This window comes from Mytilus trossulus, chromosome 8 (assembly GCF_036588685.1).
Source record: "Mytilus trossulus isolate FHL-02 chromosome 8, PNRI_Mtr1.1.1.hap1, whole genome shotgun sequence".
Taxonomy (NCBI): domain Eukaryota; kingdom Metazoa; phylum Mollusca; class Bivalvia; order Mytilida; family Mytilidae; genus Mytilus; species Mytilus trossulus.
The window spans coordinates 1,532,556-1,555,711 of record NC_086380.1 but is presented as its reverse complement, the minus strand read 5'-3'; the positions used below and the strand labels follow the sequence as shown (position 1 = coordinate 1,555,711).

General features: G+C 31.9%; 7 protein-coding genes across 9 annotated transcripts in view; 3 read left to right on the top strand and 4 right to left on the bottom strand.

Moving 5' to 3' along the window:
• LOC134728098 (uncharacterized) overlaps nt 1–23,156 on the bottom strand; it is a 313,423-nt gene that overhangs the window by 260,646 nt on the left and 29,621 nt on the right. The gene's annotated exons all lie outside the window — the stretch shown is intronic.
• Nucleotides 1,668–22,570, bottom strand: LOC134728092 (uncharacterized). Its single transcript, XM_063592499.1, has 2 exons — nt 22,486–22,570; nt 1,668–3,026 (listed from the first exon to the last, which is right to left on the bottom strand). The coding sequence occupies exon 2, from the start codon at nt 2,973–2,975 to the stop codon at nt 1,860–1,862; it is 1,116 nt and encodes a 371-aa protein (XP_063448569.1). The 5' UTR covers nt 2,976–3,026; nt 22,486–22,570; the 3' UTR covers nt 1,668–1,859.
• The window catches only part of LOC134728090 (WD repeat and SOCS box-containing protein 1-like), a 30,292-nt gene continuing 13,163 nt past the window's right edge, over nt 6,028–23,156 (top strand). For 2 of the 3 annotated variants that reach the window (XR_010108768.1, XM_063592495.1), the window contains exon 1: nt 22,146–22,232. The gene's annotated coding sequence lies outside the window, so the exon portion shown is untranslated. Of the gene's footprint in view, nt 6,183–22,145; nt 22,233–23,156 lie in introns of those variants that run through there. The other variant, XM_063592496.1, reaches the window with a different exon arrangement.
• On the top strand, nt 6,225–11,103 carry LOC134681513 (uncharacterized). The gene is made up of 7 exons (XM_063541151.1): nt 6,225–6,429; nt 7,066–7,241; nt 7,516–7,661; nt 8,361–8,577; nt 8,834–9,021; nt 9,516–9,584; nt 10,456–11,103. Exons 1-7 carry the CDS (start codon nt 6,326–6,328, stop codon nt 11,101–11,103), a joined length of 1,548 nt encoding a protein of 515 aa, XP_063397221.1. The 5' UTR covers nt 6,225–6,325.
• LOC134681512 (uncharacterized) lies at nt 11,189–14,042 on the bottom strand. The gene is made up of 2 exons (XM_063541150.1): nt 13,847–14,042; nt 11,189–12,619 (listed from the first exon to the last, which is right to left on the bottom strand). Exons 1-2 carry the CDS (start codon nt 14,040–14,042, stop codon nt 11,475–11,477), a joined length of 1,341 nt encoding a protein of 446 aa, XP_063397220.1. The 3' UTR covers nt 11,189–11,474.
• Nucleotides 14,185–19,052, top strand: LOC134681511 (uncharacterized). Its single transcript, XM_063541149.1, has 7 exons — nt 14,185–14,378; nt 15,015–15,190; nt 15,465–15,610; nt 16,310–16,526; nt 16,783–16,970; nt 17,465–17,533; nt 18,405–19,052. Exons 1-7 carry the CDS (start codon nt 14,275–14,277, stop codon nt 19,050–19,052), a joined length of 1,548 nt encoding a protein of 515 aa, XP_063397219.1. The 5' UTR covers nt 14,185–14,274.
• On the bottom strand, nt 19,137–21,991 carry LOC134681510 (uncharacterized). Its single transcript, XM_063541148.1, has 2 exons — nt 21,796–21,991; nt 19,137–20,568 (listed from the first exon to the last, which is right to left on the bottom strand). The coding sequence occupies exons 1-2, from the start codon at nt 21,989–21,991 to the stop codon at nt 19,424–19,426; spliced, it is 1,341 nt and encodes a 446-aa protein (XP_063397218.1). The 3' UTR covers nt 19,137–19,423.

The following is a 23,156-nucleotide window of genomic DNA, read 5'->3' as shown; positions in this document are numbered from 1 at the left end:
TCTCAGTACCAGAATCTATGACAAACGAGACGATTTTAATTTTGAAATTATCAATTTCCCCCACCTTAGTAGTAATATACCTACTTCACCTGCATATGGAATATACATTTCCCAACTTATTAGGTATTCAAGAGCTTGCAGCTCCTATTCAGACTTTGTAAAACGTCACCAGTGTCTGAGCAGAAAGTTGATGAACCAGGGGTATGTCAAAGAACGTCTCGTCCTTTTTCTAAAAAAGTTCATCGGAAGATACCCAGAACTTGTTGATAAATATTCCGTATCAACTTCACAAATAATACAAGATGGTCTTGAAGGGTAGATTTTGCGTACTGACGTTTGTTATCATCTTAATTACGTATTATAGAATTCTTTTATAAGTCTTTTTTAGATAATCATTTGAAGTGACTCAGTGGTTATGTAAAACCACATACTTTGAACGGCAAAATTATTTCATTGATTGATATTACTTTTACTTCAGGATCTTGAATACTATGAATGACAAAACTTTTTTATTCAATAATACTACTTTTTCTGTTTAGTTTGTTTTTCATGATATACATTTGACGTGAAACTGTACTTATGTATCCCGTCATACTTTGAACCACACCATTATTTTATTTATTATTACTACTTTTACTGTTAAGTCTGGTTTTTGGTATATCTACTTTACGTGAGTCTGTATTTATGTATGCCGACATACGACAAAATTATTTTTATGTCTACCTGTGCGAATTTCAAACGCGCTATTTTACACCAGTCATAAAAACCTTCTATCATTTATGGGTAGACTTTACATAGATAAATTCAGCGTATTTGACGTGAAACTGTACTTATGTATCCCGTCATACTTTAAAGCACACCATTATTTTATTTATTATTATTACTTTTACTGTTAAGTCTGTTTTTGTTATATAAACTTTACGTAAGTCTTCATTTATGTATGCCGTCATACGACAAAATTATTTTTATGTCTACCTGTGCGAATTTCATACGCGCATTTTTAAACCAGTAATGAAACCTTCTATCATTATGACTTTACATAGATAAATTCAGCCGTATAAGAAAAGCAAAATGAGAATGTTAAATTAATGTATGCCTTTTTGTGCTTCTTTGTTACATTTGTTGTTTATGTAGAGATATTAAGATGATAACACAATATTGACTAGTGTACCCCTATTTTTGACATTTTTACTCTTTGAGTATGTTTGTTTAGTTCATGCATCGTTGACAATTTAATGGAATTTGATGCGACTGTCATATAAGTGAGAGGTTTAGCTAGCTATAAAACCAGGTTCAATCCACCATTTTCTACATTAGAAAATGCCTGTGCCAAGTCAGGAGTATGACAGTTGTTGCCCATTCGTTTGATGTGTTTGGACTTTTGATTTTGCCTTTTGATTTTTGATTTTCCTTTTTGAATTTTCCTCGGAGTTCGGTATTTTTGTGTTTTTACTTTTTACCATCCTCAGATAAGTAATCAATACGAGAGAATTAATGCATCTTTTCTTAGTCAGGAGCCTGCTATTCAATGGTTGTCGTTCGTTGCTATTGTGTTACACTTTTAATTTCGGGGCCTTCATTCAGTGGCGGATCCAGGGGTTTGGGGAGTTAAGGTGGGGTAGAGGGGGGAATCCCCCCTTTTTTGACGATTAATGCATTTGAAGGATGGCATATTTATCATGGTCGACTAACACATTTCTAATTCTTTAACTCATTTTTTAAATATCAATATCACATCTTTTCAATTTTCAGATGCAGTTCGGTCCGAATTTCCTACAATTCCAAAATACTGTCCATTAACGTACACTTCTCCATAACGCAACTAGATGCTTTGATATTTCATGCAAGTAAATCAAGATTCATCCTTGGCATTGCCCGTTACATGTGTACGTTCCACCAAATTCTAGTGCCGAAAACTTAATTATTTGTGTATCAATTTTCTTTAAAGACAAAAACTCCCTCTTAAACACTGTGATGTTAATAATTGCGTCGTAGCTTTCAATGCACGCTTGTCTGAAACCGGTTATTTCGGGACCATACAGGCAGTCGCTAAATGTAGACAAATCTGCTGACGCTGAAAGATGGATTTCATGTAATAAGCCGTACACTTTTATTTCAAACAATCCACCACAGCCATTATGTGTAGCGGAAAACATTGCATTCCCTGGCCGATAATTCAAATTGAGATTTTTGGCAAGATTACGATATCCCATTAAATACTGTGTGGTTGTTATTCCTCCTAAGGATACTAATCCTCCTGAGAGAGCAAATGATATATTTTGGCGCGAGACACCTTGTGACCATATCCAGCCTTTAGGAAAGGAGTTCCCCCAATTCTTCTCCATATGAACTACGCCATTTGTTCCACCGACTAGTTGTCCTGTTTGTACGTTCAATAGTTCATATTGAATGACAGGTGATCTCAGACTAAATACAAACCAGTGAAGTGGAACAAACGGAAGTTTATCAATCCAGCCTTCAGGTCCCTCCCCGTCTGGTCCCCATGGTACTGGTTGTCCAATTCTACCTCTAAAAATATATTTTCCAAAATCAAAGTGAAATGTTGTTATGTTATTAGTTTGTGTAAAGAGACCAAACGGAGTTTGCCATGTAAAATGAGGCGGACTTTTATCATCTGGATTCTTGATAACAGGACCATTCCTGACTGTCACATTAAGATCCTTTGTATGACATACGACGTTGCTAGAGTATAACTTACAGGTATTATTGTGTTCTATGCAATGGTTCCTGTGTAATAGCGAGGCCAGTACTTTGGGAGAGGAGGAATTTGTTGACGGTGTAGACAAGACATGACCAAATAACAATCCATAGCTATTATTGGTACTGAAATCAATTAGCCTCATGTACCAGCCTTCAAAGAAAGGTCCAACGGCTGGGTAAACGTGCGGATCAAACTGGTTCGATATAGATACCGACACTAGGTTGAAACATACAGCCCAAATCAAAATCTCCATTATTGTAAGTCTGATATTATACTTCTTTTACCAACAGGTAATTTCCACGATCTGAAATAAAATTGAATAAGTTTTAGTTCGTTTGCAGATTTACTTTAAATTATAATTTACATCTTAATAAACATTGACCACGCCAAAGCCGACCACCGAAAGATGGGTCGCTCAAGTATCGCATGTATAAATATGATTTTTTTTCAACAATAAGATTTTAGTCAGGTGCCCGTGCTAACTATATAAGTTAGGCTGGATATATTTAAAAGGGGCTTAAAATTACTTTATATAAAACAGACAGTGCAATCCCTTCATTCTGATAAATCCTGGATCCACCAAGATTATAACGAAGACAGCATGTTTAATTTTGGTACTACTGAAAATAATGTTAACTCAACTTTAGTTAATATTTATGTTTTTTTTCCTTTTATATATTCATGCCAAGAAATTGCCTCCGTTGAAATTCTGCAAACACCCCATAGAGCAAATTACGTCATGGATGATTAATATTAACCATTTGGTATATATGGCTGTGTTCTAAGCGACACGTACATGAAGGTCAAAAATTAATTTGTTGAATGAAATCAAATCTTAAAATACAAATGGGTGCCGTAGGAGGTCGACCGGAATTTTTAGCGAGGATTTCTTGGCATGTGTATGTTTTGTATATACATGTATATGGCGTGAGAATATCTGGAGCCTGCGCTAAAAAATTACACCGTTGACTCATTTGGCAGATGGATAAACTTTATTTGATATTTTTACTGCCACAAGTCACTTTGGGTCCGTAAAAGGTCTGTTACAAGGCAAAATGTTTGCCCTTTTCCAGTATACCAAAATTTTCCACAATGTCCGCCCTTAATTCCAGTCTATTAGGCGTCAGTAAAGTTTACATTTTTTCCACATTCGTTTGTTTGTTCTTATTTTGGATCAAATAATTCAATGGTGGTCGTTTGTTGGTGCTTATCATATTTTTTTTTTTATTATTGCTTGCGAAAGCAAATTTACAGATCTAACATTGTTGGGTTGATGTTTAGACGAGTTGTATATATAATTTACAGATCTAACATTGTTGGGTTGATGTTTAGACGAGTTGTATATATATATATATATATACAACTCGTCTAAACATCAACCCAACAATGTTAGATCTGTAAATTTGCTTTCGCAAATTTTTGGTTCTTCCCTCGCCGGGATTCGAACCCATGCTACTGTGATATCGTGACACCAAATCGCCTGCACTGCAGCCGTCCCGCTAGACCACACGACCACCTGGGCTCTCATAAAAAGAGCTTTCGGTGGCCATATGTTACCTTTCCACGTCAGTTTTAATCTAGCGGCGTACTACAGTACATGATATATAAGGCATGAAGATGTTATTGTTACAGATCAGCTAAATTATCTATAGTAAAGGATCCTACAAATTAATGTAAGATACAGTCACAGAAAATAATTATATATATATACATAACCAAAAATTTGCGAAAGCAAATTTACAGATCCAATATATATACAACTCGTCTAAACATCAACCCAACAATGTTAGATCTGTAAATTTCGCAAATTTTTGGTTCTTCCCTCGCCGGGATTCGAACCCATGCTACTGTGATATCGTGACACCAAATCGCCTGCACTGCAGCCGTCCCGCTAGACCACACGACCAGCTGGGCTCTCAAAAAAAGAGCTTTCGCTGGCCGTATGTTACCTTTCCACGCCAGTTTTAATCTAGCGGCGTACTACAGTACATGATATATAAGGCATGAAGATGTTATTGTTACAGATCAGCTAAATTATCTATAGTAAAGGATCCTACAAATTAATGTAATATACAGTCACAGAAAATAATTATATTTATAAGTACGTCTGAGTCAGTGACAACTCTACATATATATATATATATGGTCATTTTATTTGAACTGTTTCAAATTTGTTTTCGTCGTGTCAAACTTGACTTTTGGGTGTACGAATTTTGCAGAGCTTGAGAAGAGGGTACGTGCCAGAAAGATACAAGTGTGGAATTGACTTATGATCAGTAAAGCTGTGGCAAGATAGACTTAATTGTTCGCAAAAGTCTTTTGACAGGCCTGACAATAACCAAATCTGATTACTCAGTGAGAATAGTTTGTATTTACTGCAATCGGAATCCGATTCTTCTTATTAATCCATGGTAACACGGCAAAAGTTAAAGTTACCACGTATTAGGATTATCCACTAAATTGCTTGGAGATGTAGGAACTTAATTGCAAATATTGTATACAAAGATATTTTGATTAGCAAAGAATTTACACCTATTTTGGACAAAAAAGTGTGAGACGATCTTATGTAATAAAATCTGTCACTTAAGATATGACAAAGGAAAAAGGAATTCTTAATATGTTCTTAACAATTTCTTAATATAACAAAGAATAAATTAACTGTGCAGTTAATTGTAACAAAACTACAAAATGATTTTCTTTTGAAGAAAAAATTCAAATATTAAATAAAATAAAAGCCTTTCTTTATAAAAGTTCAAATAGGAATGTTTATGCAAAATTACACTGTAACACTGTACTGGTATATCAATGTGGGTTGTCATCTCATTTGCAATCCTACATTTTTTTCTAACTTTATAATGAGAACGATCCGTCTTCAGCGAGCTCTTGTGTTCAGAAATCTTCGGAACACTTTTTGCAATCTAATGTTTCGTGGATTCTTCCTAAAATCCCGTCTGGCCGAGAAGAATGTTTTCCTTTTGACTTCAACACAAAAAAGTCAAACGGAGTTTAGTAGTCTCATGTACTGGTCTTAGAACCCCCCCCCCCAAAAAAAAAAACCCAAAAAAAACCAAACAAAACAAACAACAACATATTACATAAAAATAAATTAAAATAAAGATTAGTGGGAACAAAGTAAAACATTTAATCAGAAAGTTTATAAAGAATAGAAACGTTAATTTTATTGTTGAAAAAAAACGAAAACGTGATATCCAGTATACCCCCAAAAAAGTAGAACACGAAAAGTGTCACGATGGAGAATATCGTTCAAGGTCACAACGAACACACCCCCAAGTTTACTCTGTGGAATGTGTTGCATCATGAGATAAGGATGATAAGGGACTATGAACAGGAAACCAGTACGTGCCAAAGTTTTGATCTGTAGTGTGTTCATCTCTTGATCAATTATTTAGTGGATTTCGTTGATAAAATAAGCAATAAACACACAGTATTCCAGATTGGGGTAAGTAAACAAATTCACAGAAGAAATGGTGTAGATTAAATGGTTAACAATCACGTAATTTTACAAGTCGGATCCGCATAAACGTTAGCGGTGGTTACGCGTGCGTTTTATTTTCAATGAGACGCTTGTATCTAATGTAAACTATGGCGGCGGCAAAATACCGTCTGTGGACCGTCCCGAAATTGAAGGCAGAACTGAGTATTAAGGGTGCAGTAATCACAGGCAGAAAGGCAGATCTGATTGATAGGTATATGATGACTTAAATCATGTCAATTGCACAATATTTTATGGGATACTAACGACTTTAAAGTCTGCCACAGTACAGTGAGTATGTGGGAAAAACGTCATAACTTACAAACGTAATAGTCAATTTTTAGTTGTTGTATACATTTCATATAAAGTATATTTTTTTGGTATTCCATGTTAGATTTTGATGAACTTGGCACCAAAAGAAGCGGAAATGTCTGAAGTATAATTTTGTTTAATTGGAATTGATATTTTGTCAATCGTTTTTCTTTTTTTTTGGTCTTAAAAGGGGTACTTTTTTTAACAATTTGATTAAGTTGAAATATAGAACAATCTTATCACATGCACTTATTTCTATCAGTTGGAAGGTCTACTTTCCATGTTCTTATATTATTAAATAACATGGATAGAAAGTGAAAGAATCAAGGGCCTGTGAAACTTATAAACAAAACAATAACATGCAAAAAAATCCTTGTTTTTATACTGTATGATACAGTATCAATATAATAAAATATTTTAAAATTCTTCGCAACAAAAGTTTAACCAAATAAAAAAAAAAAATTTTAAATGTCCTAATTATTACATAGAAATAAATTGTTTTAATTTTGAATTCACACACTAATAATTATGCTTATAGACTGGTTGCATATGACAGAAATCACAACTTCAAACCACCCCTCATAGAAATTCCAGAAGCTACAGACATAGAATGGCCAAAACATGGATATAAGCAGCTTATAGCAGATCACAGATTGGTATTTTCTAAAGTAACCAGAGAGCAAATTGATGGCTATTTTTTATTTAGATTAGCAGGTTAGTATCTCCATGGTGGTAAAGTATTTTAAAGTGAAAGTTACCAAACAAACATATTGCATTTGCCAATCATGTCTCATAATGTAAATAAATTAAAAGTGTTTAAACAAGGTACATAATGATAGATTTTGATTTAGTCGAACTATATAAAATACCATTTTGAAAATAAAGTGGCGTCCATATTAAAACAATTCTGTAATTGTCACCAGTAAATGTTCATTTAAAAATCCTAAAATCATTTATATATTATTTATATATGTTGTTATTTTTACAGGTGATAAGCAGGTGAATGGCGACATAAAGGCATTGGAGAAAGGCAGAGATTTGCTACAAGCGAAAAAAATCTTAGCTTGTTCTGTACTTATCCTTGTTGATGGTATTTTCCTAAGTGGTATTGTTGGGGCAGCCATGAAAAAACAGGTTTGCATCATTAACAGTTTTGTCCCATCCTTATAACATTTATATAACGTGTGTTATAACTTAAATGTGGAATATTCTATTTGAGAAAATAATACAAAAAAAAGAAGATGTGGTATGATTTCCAATGAGACAACTATCCACAAAAGACCAAAATTACACAGACATCAACAACTATAGGTCACCGTACATCCTTCAACAATGAGCAAAGCCCATACTGCATAGTCAGCTATAAAAGTAATTAAAGTATCCCATAAGACAATGTAAAACAATTCAAATGAGAAAACTGTCAGCCTTGTTTATATAAAAAAATGATTGAAAAACAAACGACAACCACTGAATTACAGACTTGGGTCAGGCATATACATAAAAAATGTGGTTAGGTTAAAAATTTTGGCAGGATCCCATCCCTCCCCTAACCTGAAACAGTGGTATAACAGTACAACATAAGAACGAACCATAAAAATCAGATGAAAAAGGCTTAACTCAAACCATGTCTAAGATGAAATAAGTGTTATTGATTTCTGCTTCATGTTTTCCAATTTTCATGATTATACTCTGTAATACTTTTTCAATAACCATTATTGTATCTCTTTCAGTTTACTTTTATTGAGTGAATGCTCTGCCAAACCAATATATGCTCAAATAAAATCATCTGATTTGTTTTTAAAATTAAGCTTCACTTATTTTTTTTATTTGCAGGTAACTTACAACTATCACATCAAACTTGACAAATCTGGCAGCCCAGTTAATTCTAAGTGTGAATGTCCAGCAGGAAAGGGTCCCAACGCCACCTGCAAGCATGTAGCTGCAGTGCTGTTAATGGCTGATGTTTTTTCTAATACTGGAGAAATTTCAATACAGAAGTCATGTACAGAAGGTCTACAAACTTTTCAACAACCAAAGACATATTACAATGGTAACTTCTTTTAACTGACTGTCTGTAAAAGCCATTTATATAACCAAAGAATTGAGAGAATAAACAAGTTTCATTTCTTTATATCTTATGTCCCACCGTAAATCAACAGTACAAGAAGTTTTACGTCATTATTGTTCTAAAAAGTTAAACATATATATGGAAACATGTCAAGGTTCAGAAAAAATATCTCCGCCATGCCTCTGACTAGAGTTTTTGTCTCTTGTTTTCGTTCATTTTTAATTATTTAATATTTTAGGTGCTCCAGTGAAAATTGAAAAATTGGCTAAAAGAAAACCAACTGAAATATTAGAAGACCCAAGACCACAGAAATACAGAAATATGGAAGGGTTTACAGACCATGTCAGAAACACCATGATTAACTTCTGCTCTCAATCTTCTCAAGACCTTACACTGAGATATATTTTTCCTGCAGCTGATATACAGGTACAATGGAAGTTGATGGTTAACAAGAAAAACTTGAAAAATATTTTAATTTTAAATAGAATTAACAAATTTAAGGTAATACAAAGAATAAAATTAACAATAAACAACATTAACAACTTATACACTCACATAGTCATATATATTAATAAACCTATTTGAATCATACACATAATAAAGACAAAAAGTTTGCATGTTCTTGATTTTTGGAAAATTTACCTTGCCTTTCTATTTTTAAACATGACACTGTTCTTGTAAATTCAAGTAACTGGTATTAAATAATCCAAAAAACTATATATCAAGTAAAGAAAGCAAGTAGCCTTGAGTTTTCATATTGTCAAATTGACTGTAATACAATGTATGTAGTATATCGATATAAATTTTGTTAGTCAAAGGTAGATAACTCCATGTTTAAAAAATAATTCAAATCATGTGCATTGTAGTTTGATTTTATATGCACATGGCTTCTTTAATATAGTTTTGAATTTGTATTTCAGACTGCCCAGCTTGATCATGCCTACCTGCCATTACCATTTGCTGAATATTGGGTCGATAGAGCTTTACTGGTAAGATGAAAGATTCATCAATTTATATGTAAATCATTGCCAATACAAGGAAACTCCAAAATATCTGGTCATGTACAATAAATATTAATCTATAAAAACCCTTAAATATTTTTACGCTAAAGTTTAACAATTCATAAGCACTAAATAAGAAATATTCAGCTTTCATATAGCATATAGGGTACCACTAACCATAAAATTTACTGATCATTGTTGTACTCTAAATAATTCAGTTTTTATTCACTTAATTTTCAAAACAGAATAGTTTCCACACTTTTATAAACATGTTTGACTGTGTATTCAGTACCTAGGTCCAAAATACTTGTATTTCAATAAAAAAAACATCTTATGATTGGATAAATGTTTCTATTTCTGAATAAAATAAAAAGGATTGCTTGAATTCATGAAATATCCTATAAACTATATAAATTATCTTTATATATAAAAAATAATCAATTATGTTATCTTATAAATCTTATCTTACATGTCTTTTATATATATATATATATATATATATATCTTATAAACTATATGAGATATCATATACATAGTTTATAAGATATCTTATATAATGTCTAATATATCTTATATAGTGTATATTAAAGATATATTACATAGTTTATAGGATATCTTATGTAGTTTATAATATCTTAATATAGTTTATAAGATATATCTCATATATTATTTTTATGAGATATCTTATGAACTATATGAGATATATCTTATAAACTATATGAGATATATCTTATAAACTATATTAGAAATCTTTTAAGATCTTTTAACTATATAAAAATTAAAAAAAACTGCTTTCTTCATTTACAGGTTGGAAATTTCTTAACGTCAAGATTTTATACTGATTTCACTACTATTTTAGGTTACAGAACAGCAGGCAAAATTGGCTGAAAAGGAGTCAAGAGGACAATCCAGCAATAAGAAATGGTTTTATTTAAGACAGTGGAGGATTACAGCATCTAGATTTGGAGAAATTTCAAAAATTACCACAAGGAGAAATATACAAAAATTATGTGAATCATTGTGTTCCCAAAAGTTCTTAAAGGTGAAGTCTGTATTGCATGGTAAAATGTATGAGCAGAAGGCAATAACACAGTTTGAAAAAAAGTTTCAAATGAAATGTCAACCATGTGGACTGTTTATATCTGCTGACAAACCATTTCTTGGAGCTTCCCCTGACGCTTTAATTGGAGATGATTGTGTTGTGGAGGTGAAGTGTCCATATACAGGACGAGATGAGAGCATTGTTCCAGGTGTTAATTTTTCTTTCTTGGAATATGACAAAGATAACAATATAACATTAAAAAAATCATCAAACTATTATGACCAAATTCAGGGTCAACTATTTTTATCAAATAGAGAACATTGTTATTTTATTGTGTACACATTCAAAGACCTCTTTGTTGAGAAAATTGGAATTAATCATGACTACTGTGTTGGTTGTCTGCTGCCAAAGATGGAATTGTTTTACTCCAAACACTTTAGGCCATATATTGCCTCAATACTATAAAAAAATTAATAAAATTATTGAGACTTTATATTGTTTAATTTGTTATCTCCCTTCTGATTTATAATCAATTGAAGCCCCCCCCCTCTTTTTATGGATAATTCTCAATTCATGACATCCCCCCTCTTTTCCTCCAATAATGCTGAACTTGATAAAAAAATAATTAAACATACTCAAAGAAATAAGAGCATTAGGTACCGAAAATGTCATACATGTATTTATCACACGCCAAAATTAGTTAAAAAGTATAATTACATTTTTTGTAATTAGTGGATACATCTCAGGAGTATACTTTAGAACTATGAAAATAAGGCCAATTTTACTATCTTTGGTTAAATTACAATATAAATATAAAAATGGGACCCTTTGAAAATCTAGGCAAATTTATCAACAATTGCATTTTTGAAATTTGTCAATGCAAAACAAACAAATACAATTCTGTTACTTAATGACAGTTTGGTGTTTGGAAGTTCGGACTTAAGAATTTTAAAACGTTTGGCTAATCCTATAACACGTTCTATATGGATACGCTTGGATGCAACACGTCTATCCCTCACAATTTCTTCTGGCTCTAGTTGTGATTTTCCTTTCAGCATTGTAGGCGTATTAACATACACATCGTTGTTTGCAAAGAGGTCTTGAACCATTATGCCTCGATCCGCCATTATACTATCCCCAGATTCAAACCTGGTATTATCTAAAAGACTTGAGTCTTCAATAATCTGCCTGTCACTGGTAGATCCCCCATAGCAGTCTGAAATATAGGATATAGCACCTCTTGGGGTACACCCGACCATAGTTTTCACAGTATTTTTGTGCTTGTAGGATGACCAAGTCACACTCTGAATGTTAACGTCTTGAGATTTCTGGATAGGAATCTCGGTAGCATCAAGAATAACTCTCGTCCTTGGAAATTTTCTATGAAAATCTACTGGCATATGCTTATCAACAATGTCTCTTGATGGCCAAATATTTAATTCATTCAATTGAAAATAAAGGAAGTTAATCCAGGTATTAAAAATCCTAGCAATGGTTGAAACAGATAAATCAAATAGCAAGGATAACTCTACATCTTCTTTGGCACATCTAAGTTTAATCAATGTTATAAAAAGCTGATCCGATGGATGAAGGGTTGAACATTTATATTTGAGCTCATATGCAGCAGGACCTAGTGCATGGAATAAGAACATAAAATGTTCATAAGATTTAAAACCTGTATAAAATGAAACTGCCTTTGGATTGTCCATAAACCTCTCAATCGAATACCGACCAAGTAACTCGCATTGGATCTGCATGTCCTTGGGTACATGTACGTCAGGCTCTGAAGGTAAGGAAATATCAGTACTATTTGATGTTGACTCAATTTCAACCTCTTGTTGTACTCCTTGGTTAAGAGCTGTGTCCACACTCATGGCTTTTCTAGATTGCATTCTTAAAGCTCTAGGGCTTACAATATTTATTTTGGGACGAAAGCTAAACACTGATGGTACTGCATCTACCTTTAGTCTACTTCGATCACCTGGAAACAAAGCATGAAACTGATTTTAAAAATATTGCACACATGTGCTTGGAAACCATTTTTTTTTTATTTTGGCAATATAACTACCATCTACATGTACATTGTACATGTATTCTGCATTATTTTTGTTTATATTGCAGTGGGGATAGCACTATACATGTATTACTTTACATACATTTATAAATAATAAGACTTATTAAGATTTTATTTAATTGGGTTAAACAAGAAATCTTTGTTCCACATCCAATCACACTCTGACATTGAGTAAGTTTATCTATGGCAAAAACCAAGTCTCCATGTTGCAGGTGTGACCTATAATTGGTGGTACATGTATTTACAAATTAAGTAACTTTGTTGTGTGAGTCAAGGCTCAAAGCTGAAGCTGTAATTTGACTATCATGCATAATTGCTTATTTTTATAATTTATGTATTCAATGTAGAGTTGGTTGGCAATTTCTTAGGTTTAAATCATTTCAATTTGTGCCTTATGAAACCTGAAGTGGATACTTTCATGTAATAAAACAACTCATTGATAACAAACAGCTCATTTTAAATTATGAGCCACTTACATTTTTTACATACATTTGTAACTCTCAAGTCTCATTAACATCAATTTATGGAGTTGACAGTTAATTTATTTTTTATTTATCTGAAATTATTTTAATCCCAATTTTCCATTGATTGTTACAGTACATGTATGATCATATTATTATTAAAAAGATAAGGATATTATTCTATCATTAAATAATGCTGTACTCACATTCTCTTTACTTGCACAGTCTTCCTAAAAAAGGAAAACAAAACCACAAAGCAACACGAACTTTAAAACACAAAAATTCATGCTAAAACAATATTTTTATTCAGAAACAATATGTCAGTCAGCTGTGATAATGATTGTGCCCAAATACATGATCTTTGAACATTAATTTACAGGTGTTAAGAAATACTATTCATAAAAAAAATTACACATTATAGTGATAGAAAAGGTAAAACACAGGCTTGGACAGTTGATGTAACTTTTGATATCAATACAAAGCTATTTTAATACATCAATACATTTATGCTGCTAGTTTTACAAAAAAAAAAAAAAAAAAAATTTGTATACCTTCCACCCCCTAAAACACTTTCTGGTCACTAAAAATCCAACTACTGACATTATAATGCATGCCGATAATTTTAAGAGTAATAGAATGCAAATAAACTACCTGTAGATCATACAAAATTTACCTAATAATGTCTCCTTGTAATCATTTACTGTAAAATGTTGATGACAAACAATGTCGTGCTTTCCCGGTTTCCATAGACCTTTGGTGGGGTCAGATCTTTTTAGGGCAACCCTCCACTTTAGACACAGCTCAGGATTTGAAGGGAATTTGTGACCACCACTCACAGAACATCCTGGGACACAACATCTTGTTGGCATCTTGTTTTACGTCAGAACGTTAGAGACCGCCATACATTTACATTAGTTACAAGCGTCTAACTGATAAAAAAAACGCTCAGGTAACCACCGCTAATTTTCCGGCTGAAATCGGTGATTGTTAACCAAAATTGGTTAACAATCACGTAATTTTACAAGTCGGATCCGCATAAACGTTAGCGGTGGTTACGCGTGCGTTTTATTTTCAATGAGACGCTTGTATCTAATGTAAACTATGGCGGCGGCAAAATACCCTCTGTGGACCGTCCCGAAATTGAAGGCAGAACTGAGTATTAAGGGTGCAGTAATCACAGGCAGAAAGGCAGATCTGATTGATAGGTATATGATGACTTAAATCATGTCAATTGCACAATATTTTATGGGATACTAACGACTTTAAAGTCTGCCACAGTACAGTGAGTATGTGGAAAAAACGTCATAACTTACAAACGTAATAGTCAATTTTTAGTTGTTGTATACATTTCATATAAAGTATATTTTTTTGGTATTCCATGTTAGATTTTGATGAACTTGGCACCAAAAGAAGCGGAAATGTCTGAAGTATAATTTTGTTTAATTGGAATTGATATTTTGTCAATCGTTTTTCTTTTTTTTTGGTCTTAAAAGGGGTACTTTTTTTAACAATTTGATTAAGTTGAAATATAGAACAATCTTATCACATGCACTTATTTCTATCAGTTGGAAGGTCTACTTTCCATGTTCTTATATTATTAAATAACATGGATAGAAAGTGAAAGAATCAAGGGCCTGTGAAACTTATAAACAAAACAATAACATGCAAAAAAATCCTTGTTTTTATACTGTATGATACAGTATCAATATAATAAAATATTTTAAAATTCTTCGCAACAAAAGTTTAACCAAATAAAAAAAAAAAATTTTAAATGTCCTAATTATTACATAGAAATAAATTGTTTTAATTTTGAATTCACACACTAATAATTATGCTTATAGACTGGTTGCATATGACAGAAATCACAACTTCAAACCACCCCTCATAGAAATTCCAGAAGCTACAGACATAGAATGGCCAAAACATGGATATAAGCAGCTTATAGCAGATCACAGATTGGTATTTTCTAAAGTAACCAGAGAGCAAATTGATGGCTATTTTTTATTTAGATTAGCAGGTTAGTATCTCCATGGTGGTAAAGTATTTTAAAGTGAAAGTTACCAAACAAACATATTGCATTTGCCAATCATGTCTCATAATGTAAATAAATTAAAAGTGTTTAAACAAGGTACATAATGATAGATTTTGATTTAGTCGAACTATATAAAATACCATTTTGAAAATAAAGTGGCGTCCATATTAAAACAATTCTGTAATTGTCACCAGTAAATGTTCATTTAAAAATCCTAAAATCATTTATATATTATTTATATATGTTGTTATTTTTACAGGTGATAAGCAGGTGAATGGCGACATAAAGGCATTGGAGAAAGGCAGAGATTTGCTACAAGCGAAAAAAATCTTAGCTTGTTCTGTACTTATCCTTGTTGATGGTATTTTCCTAAGTGGTATTGTTGGGGCAGCCATGAAAAAACAGGTTTGCATCATTAACAGTTTTGTCCCATCCTTATAACATTTATATAACGTGTGTTATAACTTAAATGTGGAATATTCTATTTGAGAAAATAATACAAAAAAAAGAAGATGTGGTATGATTTCCAATGAGACAACTATCCACAAAAGACCAAAATTACACAGACATCAACAACTATAGGTCACCGTACATCCTTCAACAATGAGCAAAGCCCATACTGCATAGTCAGCTATAAAAGTAATTAAAGTATCCCATAAGACAATGTAAAACAATTCAAATGAGAAAACTGTCAGCCTTGTTTATATAAAAAAATGATTGAAAAACAAACGACAACCACTGAATTACAGACTTGGGTCAGGCATATACATAAAAAATGTGGTTAGGTTAAAAATTTTGGCAGGATCCCATCCCTCCCCTAACCTGAAACAGTGGTATAACAGTACAACATAAGAACGAACCATAAAAATCAGATGAAAAAGGCTTAACTCAAACCATGTCTAAGATGAAATAAGTGTTATTGATTTCTGCTTCATGTTTTCCAATTTTCATGATTATACTCTGTAATACTTTTTCAATAACCATTATTGTATCTCTTTCAGTTTACTTTTATTGAGTGAATGCTCTGCCAAACCAATATATGCTCAAATAAAATCATCTGATTTGTTTTTAAAATTAAGCTTCACTTATTTTTTTTATTTGCAGGTAACTTACAACTATCACATCAAACTTGACAAATCTGGCAGCCCAGTTAATTCTAAGTGTGAATGTCCAGCAGGAAAGGGTCCCAACGCCACCTGCAAGCATGTAGCTGCAGTGCTGTTAATGGCTGATGTTTTTTCTAATACTGGAGAAATTTCAATACAGAAGTCATGTACAGAAGGTCTACAAACTTTTCAACAACCAAAGACATATTACAATGGTAACTTCTTTTAACTGACTGTCTGTAAAAGCCATTTATATAACCAAAGAATTGAGAGAATAAACAAGTTTCATTTCTTTATATCTTATGTCCCACCGTAAATCAACAGTACAAGAAGTTTTACGTCATTATTGTTCTAAAAAGTTAAACATATATATGGAAACATGTCAAGGTTCAGAAAAAATATCTCCGCCATGCCTCTGACTAGAGTTTTTGTCTCTTGTTTTCGTTCATTTTTAATTATTTAATATTTTAGGTGCTCCAGTGAAAATTGAAAAATTGGCTAAAAGAAAACCAACTGAAATATTAGAAGACCCAAGACCACAGAAATACAGAAATATGGAAGGGTTTACAGACCATGTCAGAAACACCATGATTAACTTCTGCTCTCAATCTTCTCAAGACCTTACACTGAGATATATTTTTCCTGCAGCTGATATACAGGTACAATGGAAGTTGATGGTTAACAAGAAAAACTTGAAAAATATTTTAATTTTAAATAGAATTAACAAATTTAAGGTAATACAAAGAATAAAATTAACAATAAACAACATTAACAACTTATACACTCACATAGTCATATATATTAATAAACCTATTTGAATCATACACATAATAAAGACAAAAAGTTTGCATGTTCTTGATTTTTGGAAAATTTACCTTGCCTTTCTATTTTTAAACATGACACTGTTCTTGTAAATTCAAGTAACTGGTATTAAATAATCCAAAAAACTATATATCAAGTAAAGAAAGCAAGTAGCCTTGAGTTTTCATATTGTCAAATTGACTGTAATACAATGTATGTAGTATATCGATATAAATTTTGTTAGTCAAAGGTAGATAACTCCATGTTTAAAAAATAATTCAAATCATGTGCATTGTAGTTTGATTTTATATGCACATGGCTTCTTTAATATAGTTTTGAATTTGTATTTCAGACTGCCCAGCTTGATCATGCCTACCTGCCATTACCATTTGCTGAATATTGGGTCGATAGAGCTTTACTGGTAAGATGAAAGATTCATCAATTTATATGTAAATCATTGCCAATACAAGGAAACTCCAAAATATCTGGTCATGTACAATAAATATTAATCTATAAAAACCCTTAAATATTTTTACGCTAAAGTTTAACAATTCATAAGCACTAAATAAGAAATATTCAGCTTTCATATAGCATATAGGGTACCACTAACCATAAAATTTACTGATCATTGTTGTACTCTAAATAATTCAGTTTTTATTCACTTAATTTTCAAAACAGAATAGTTTCCACACTTTTATAAACATGTTTGACTGTGTATTCAGTACCTAGGTCCAAAATACTTGTATTTCAATAAAAAAAACATCTTATGATTGGATAAATGTTTCTATTTCTGAATAAAATAAAAAGGATTGCTTGAATTCATGAAATATCCTATAAACTATATAAATTATCTTTATATATAAAAAATAATCAATTATGTTATCTTATAAATCTTATCTTACATGTCTTTTATATATATATATATATATATATATATCTTATAAACTATATGAGATATCATATACATAGTTTATAAGATATCTTATATAATGTCTAATATATCTTATATAGTGTATATTAAAGATATATTACATAGTTTATAGGATATCTTATGTAGTTTATAATATCTTAATATAGTTTATAAGATATATCTCATATATTATTTTTATGAGATATCTTATGAACTATATGAGATATATCTTATAAACTATATGAGATATATCTTATAAACTATATTAGAAATCTTTTAAGATCTTTTAACTATATAAAAATTAAAAAAAACTGCTTTCTTCATTTACAGGTTGGAAATTTCTTAACGTCAAGATTTTATACTGATTTCACTACTATTTTAGGTTACAGAACAGCAGGCAAAATTGGCTGAAAAGGAGTCAAGAGGACAATCCAGCAATAAGAAATGGTTTTATTTAAGACAGTGGAGGATTACAGCATCTAGATTTGGAGAAATTTCAAAAATTACCACAAGGAGAAATATACAAAAATTATGTGAATCATTGTGTTCCCAAAAGTTCTTAAAGGTGAAGTCTGTATTGCATGGTAAAATGTATGAGCAGAAGGCAATAACACAGTTTGAAAAAAAGTTTCAAATGAAATGTCAACCATGTGGACTGTTTATATCTGCTGACAAACCATTTCTTGGAGCTTCCCCTGACGCTTTAATTGGAGATGATTGTGTTGTGGAGGTGAAGTGTCCATATACAGGACGAGATGAGAGCATTGTTCCAGGTGTTAATTTTTCTTTCTTGGAATATGACAAAGATAACAATATAACATTAAAAAAATCATCAAACTATTATGACCAAATTCAGGGTCAACTATTTTTATCAAATAGAGAACATTGTTATTTTATTGTGTACACATTCAAAGACCTCTTTGTTGAGAAAATTGGAATTAATCATGACTACTGTGTTGGTTGTCTGCTGCCAAAGATGGAATTGTTTTACTCCAAACACTTTAGGCCATATATTGCCTCAATACTATAAAAAAATTAATAAAATTATTGAGACTTTATATTGTTTAATTTGTTATCTCCCTTCTGATTTATAATCAATTGAAGCCCCCCCCCTCTTTTTATGGATAATTCTCAATTCATGACATCCCCCCTCTTTTCCTCCAATAATGCTGAACTTGATAAAAAAATAATTAAACATACTCAAAGAAATAAGAGCATTAGGTACCGAAAATGTCATACATGTATTTATCACACGCCAAAATTAGTTAAAAAGTATAATTACATTTTTTGTAATTAGTGGATACATCTCAGGAGTATACTTTAGAACTATGAAAATAAGGCCAATTTTACTATCTTTGGTTAAATTACAATATAAATATAAAAATGGGACCCTTTGAAAATCTAGGCAAATTTATCAACAATTGCATTTTTGAAATTTGTCAATGCAAAACAAACAAATACAATTCTGTTACTTAATGACAGTTTGGTGTTTGGAAGTTCGGACTTAAGAATTTTAAAACGTTTGGCTAATCCTATAACACGTTCTATATGGATACGCTTGGATGCAACACGTCTATCCCTCACAATTTCTTCTGGCTCTAGTTGTGATTTTCCTTTCAGCATTGTAGGCGTATTAACATACACATCGTTGTTTGCAAAGAGGTCTTGAACCATTATGCCTCGATCCGCCATTATACTATCCCCAGATTCAAACCTGGTATTATCTAAAAGACTTGAGTCTTCAATAATCTGCCTGTCACTGGTAGATCCCCCATAGCAGTCTGAAATATAGGATATAGCACCTCTTGGGGTACACCCGACCATAGTTTTCACAGTATTTTTGTGCTTGTAGGATGACCAAGTCACACTCTGAATGTTAACGTCTTGAGATTTCTGGATAGGAATCTCGGTAGCATCAAGAATAACTCTCGTCCTTGGAAATTTTCTATGAAAATCTACTGGCATATGCTTATCAACAATGTCTCTTGATGGCCAAATATTTAATTCATTCAATTGAAAATAAAGGAAGTTAATCCAGGTATTAAAAATCCTAGCAATGGTTGAAACAGATAAATCAAATAGCAAGGATAACTCTACATCTTCTTTGGCACATCTAAGTTTAATCAATGTTATAAAAAGCTGATCCGATGGATGAAGGGTTGAACATTTATATTTGAGCTCATATGCAGCAGGACCTAGTGCATGGAATAAGAACATAAAATGTTCATAAGATTTAAAACCTGTATAAAATGAAACTGCCTTTGGATTGTCCATAAACCTCTCAATCGAATACCGACCAAGTAACTCGCATTGGATCTGCATGTCCTTGGGTACATGTACGTCAGGCTCTGAAGGTAAGGAAATATCAGTACTATTTGATGTTGACTCAATTTCAACCTCTTGTTGTACTCCTTGGTTAAGAGCTGTGTCCACACTCATGGCTTTTCTAGATTGCATTCTTAAAGCTCTAGGGCTTACAATATTTATTTTGGGACGAAAGCTAAACACTGATGGTACTGCATCTACCTTTAGTCTACTTCGATCACCTGGAAACAAAGCATGAAACTGATTTTAAAAATATTGCACACATGTGCTTGGAAACCATTTTTTTTTTATTTTGGCAATATAACTACCATCTACATGTACATTGTACATGTATTCTGCATTATTTTTGTTTATATTGCAGTGGGGATAGCACTATACATGTATTACTTTACATACATTTATAAATAATAAGACTTATTAAGATTTTATTTAATTGGGTTAAACAAGAAATCTTTGTTCCACATCCAATCACACTCTGACATTGAGTAAGTTTATCTATGGCAAAAACCAAGTCTCCATGTTGCAGGTGTGACCTATAATTGGTGGTACATGTATTTACAAATTAAGTAACTTTGTTGTGTGAGTCAAGGCTCAAAGCTGAAGCTGTAATTTGACTATCATGCATAATTGCTTATTTTTATAATTTATGTATTCAATGTAGAGTTGGTTGGCAATTTCTTAGGTTTAAATCATTTCAATTTGTGCCTTATGAAACCTGAAGTGGATACTTTCATGTAATAAAACAACTCATTGATAACAAACAGCTCATTTTAAATTATGAGCCACTTACATTTTTTACATACATTTGTAACTCTCAAGTCTCATTAACATCAATTTATGGAGTTGACAGTTAATTTATTTTTTATTTATCTGAAATTATTTTAATCCCAATTTTCCATTGATTGTTACAGTACATGTATGATCATATTATTATTAAAAAGATAAGGATATTATTCTATCATTAAATAATGCTGTACTCACATTCTCTTTACTTGCACAGTCTTCCTAAAAAAGGAAAACAAAACCACAAAGCAACACGAACTTTAAAACACAAAAATTCATGCTAAAACAATATTTTTATTCAGAAACAATATGTCAGTCAGCTGTGATAATGATTGTGCCCAAATACATGATCTTTGAACATTAATTTACAGGTGTTAAGAAATACTATTCATAAAAAAAATTACACATTATAGTGATAGAAAAGGTAAAACACAGGCTTGGACAGTTGATGTAACTTTTGATATCAATACAAAGCTATTTTAATACATCAATACATTTATGCTGCTAGTTTTACAAAAAAAAAAAAAAAAAAAAATTGTATACCTTCCACCCCCTAAAACACTTTCTGGTCACTAAAAATCCAACTACTGACATTATAATGCATGCCGATAATTTTAAGAGTAATAGAATGCAAATAAACTACCTGTAGATCATACAAAATTTACCTAATAATGTCTCCTTGTAATCATTTACTGTAAAATGTTGATGACAAACAATGTCGTGCTTTCCCGGTTTCCATAGACCTTTGGTGGGGTCAGATCTTTTTAGGGCAACCCTCCACTTTAGACACAGCTCAGGATTTGAAGGGAATTTGTGACCACCACTCACAGAACATCCTGGGACACAACATCTTGTTGGCATCTTGTTTTACGTCAGAACGTTAGAGACCGCCATACATTTACATTAGTTACAAGCGTCTAACTGATAAAAAAAACGCTCAGGTAACCACCGCTAATTTTCCGGCTGAAATCGGTGATTGTTAACCATTAAAAATCACCTATTTGAAGCGCACAATAAGTTAGTCACGTGTCAATGAGTAAATCAACACTTTAGTATCAATCAAAAATTCGGTCATTTACCTACAAACAGAAAAACATTGCTGGTAAGATATCAGGTTATCATGTTAGATGTGTTTGTTTATTTATGTCGATAAAACATAGTTAAAAATCTGTAGACACTAAACAACAAACGAATTGCAAGTAATGTCATAATGTGATATTAAACTTTCAAGTCACAAGTCTTTCATTTCAATTATTTACATTTAAAATGAAAATATATTTTGTCAGAATCTGGGAATTTTCAGACGGAAATTGTAATATCAGGAGAATAACAGCCTTGACATTCAAAATACATACATATTCTTGGTTCCATGAAATTTCTAAAATCTTTTAAAAATAAACACAAACTTTAACCGGCAACAGTTCTCAGGACACTGAGGTGATGACCTACATAATATTTTTATTATTCACACATCATTGCACATGTAAACAGAACTTGATAAAAACGAAATCTGACATTTCAATTAATTAAATCTTTGAACACTACTTTATATATGTTTTTAAGTGTTTTATAATTTTAATTCTATTTCCAGTTTTCCAAAAAATATATAATTATGTACTTTCTATTTTGTTCAACATGTTCAATACTCGACACTATTTGTTCAATTATCTTTGAAAAATCTTTACTCTTTTTTTAGTAGTATAATATTAAACTTAGGCTAGACATCGAAGGGTAATTATTTTGATTAACACATACCAATAAATGTGTAGTGGCAGATACAAGGTGGGATGGGGTGGGGAGCGGGAATCCGGATTGCTTTTTTGGATGATCAATGCATTTGAATGGGGACATTCAGTTGGAACCCTTTAAAAGTGGTGAAACCAGACATTTTCATACATGTATGTGGGGACCACTGACTAGTACTACCTAAGAGCAGATGAGAGTGGGACTGATTCAGTCATGCTCCAGTGATTCCCTATATAATCAAATAATTTTTTCACAGTAAAAAAAGAGGAGGCAAGTCCGC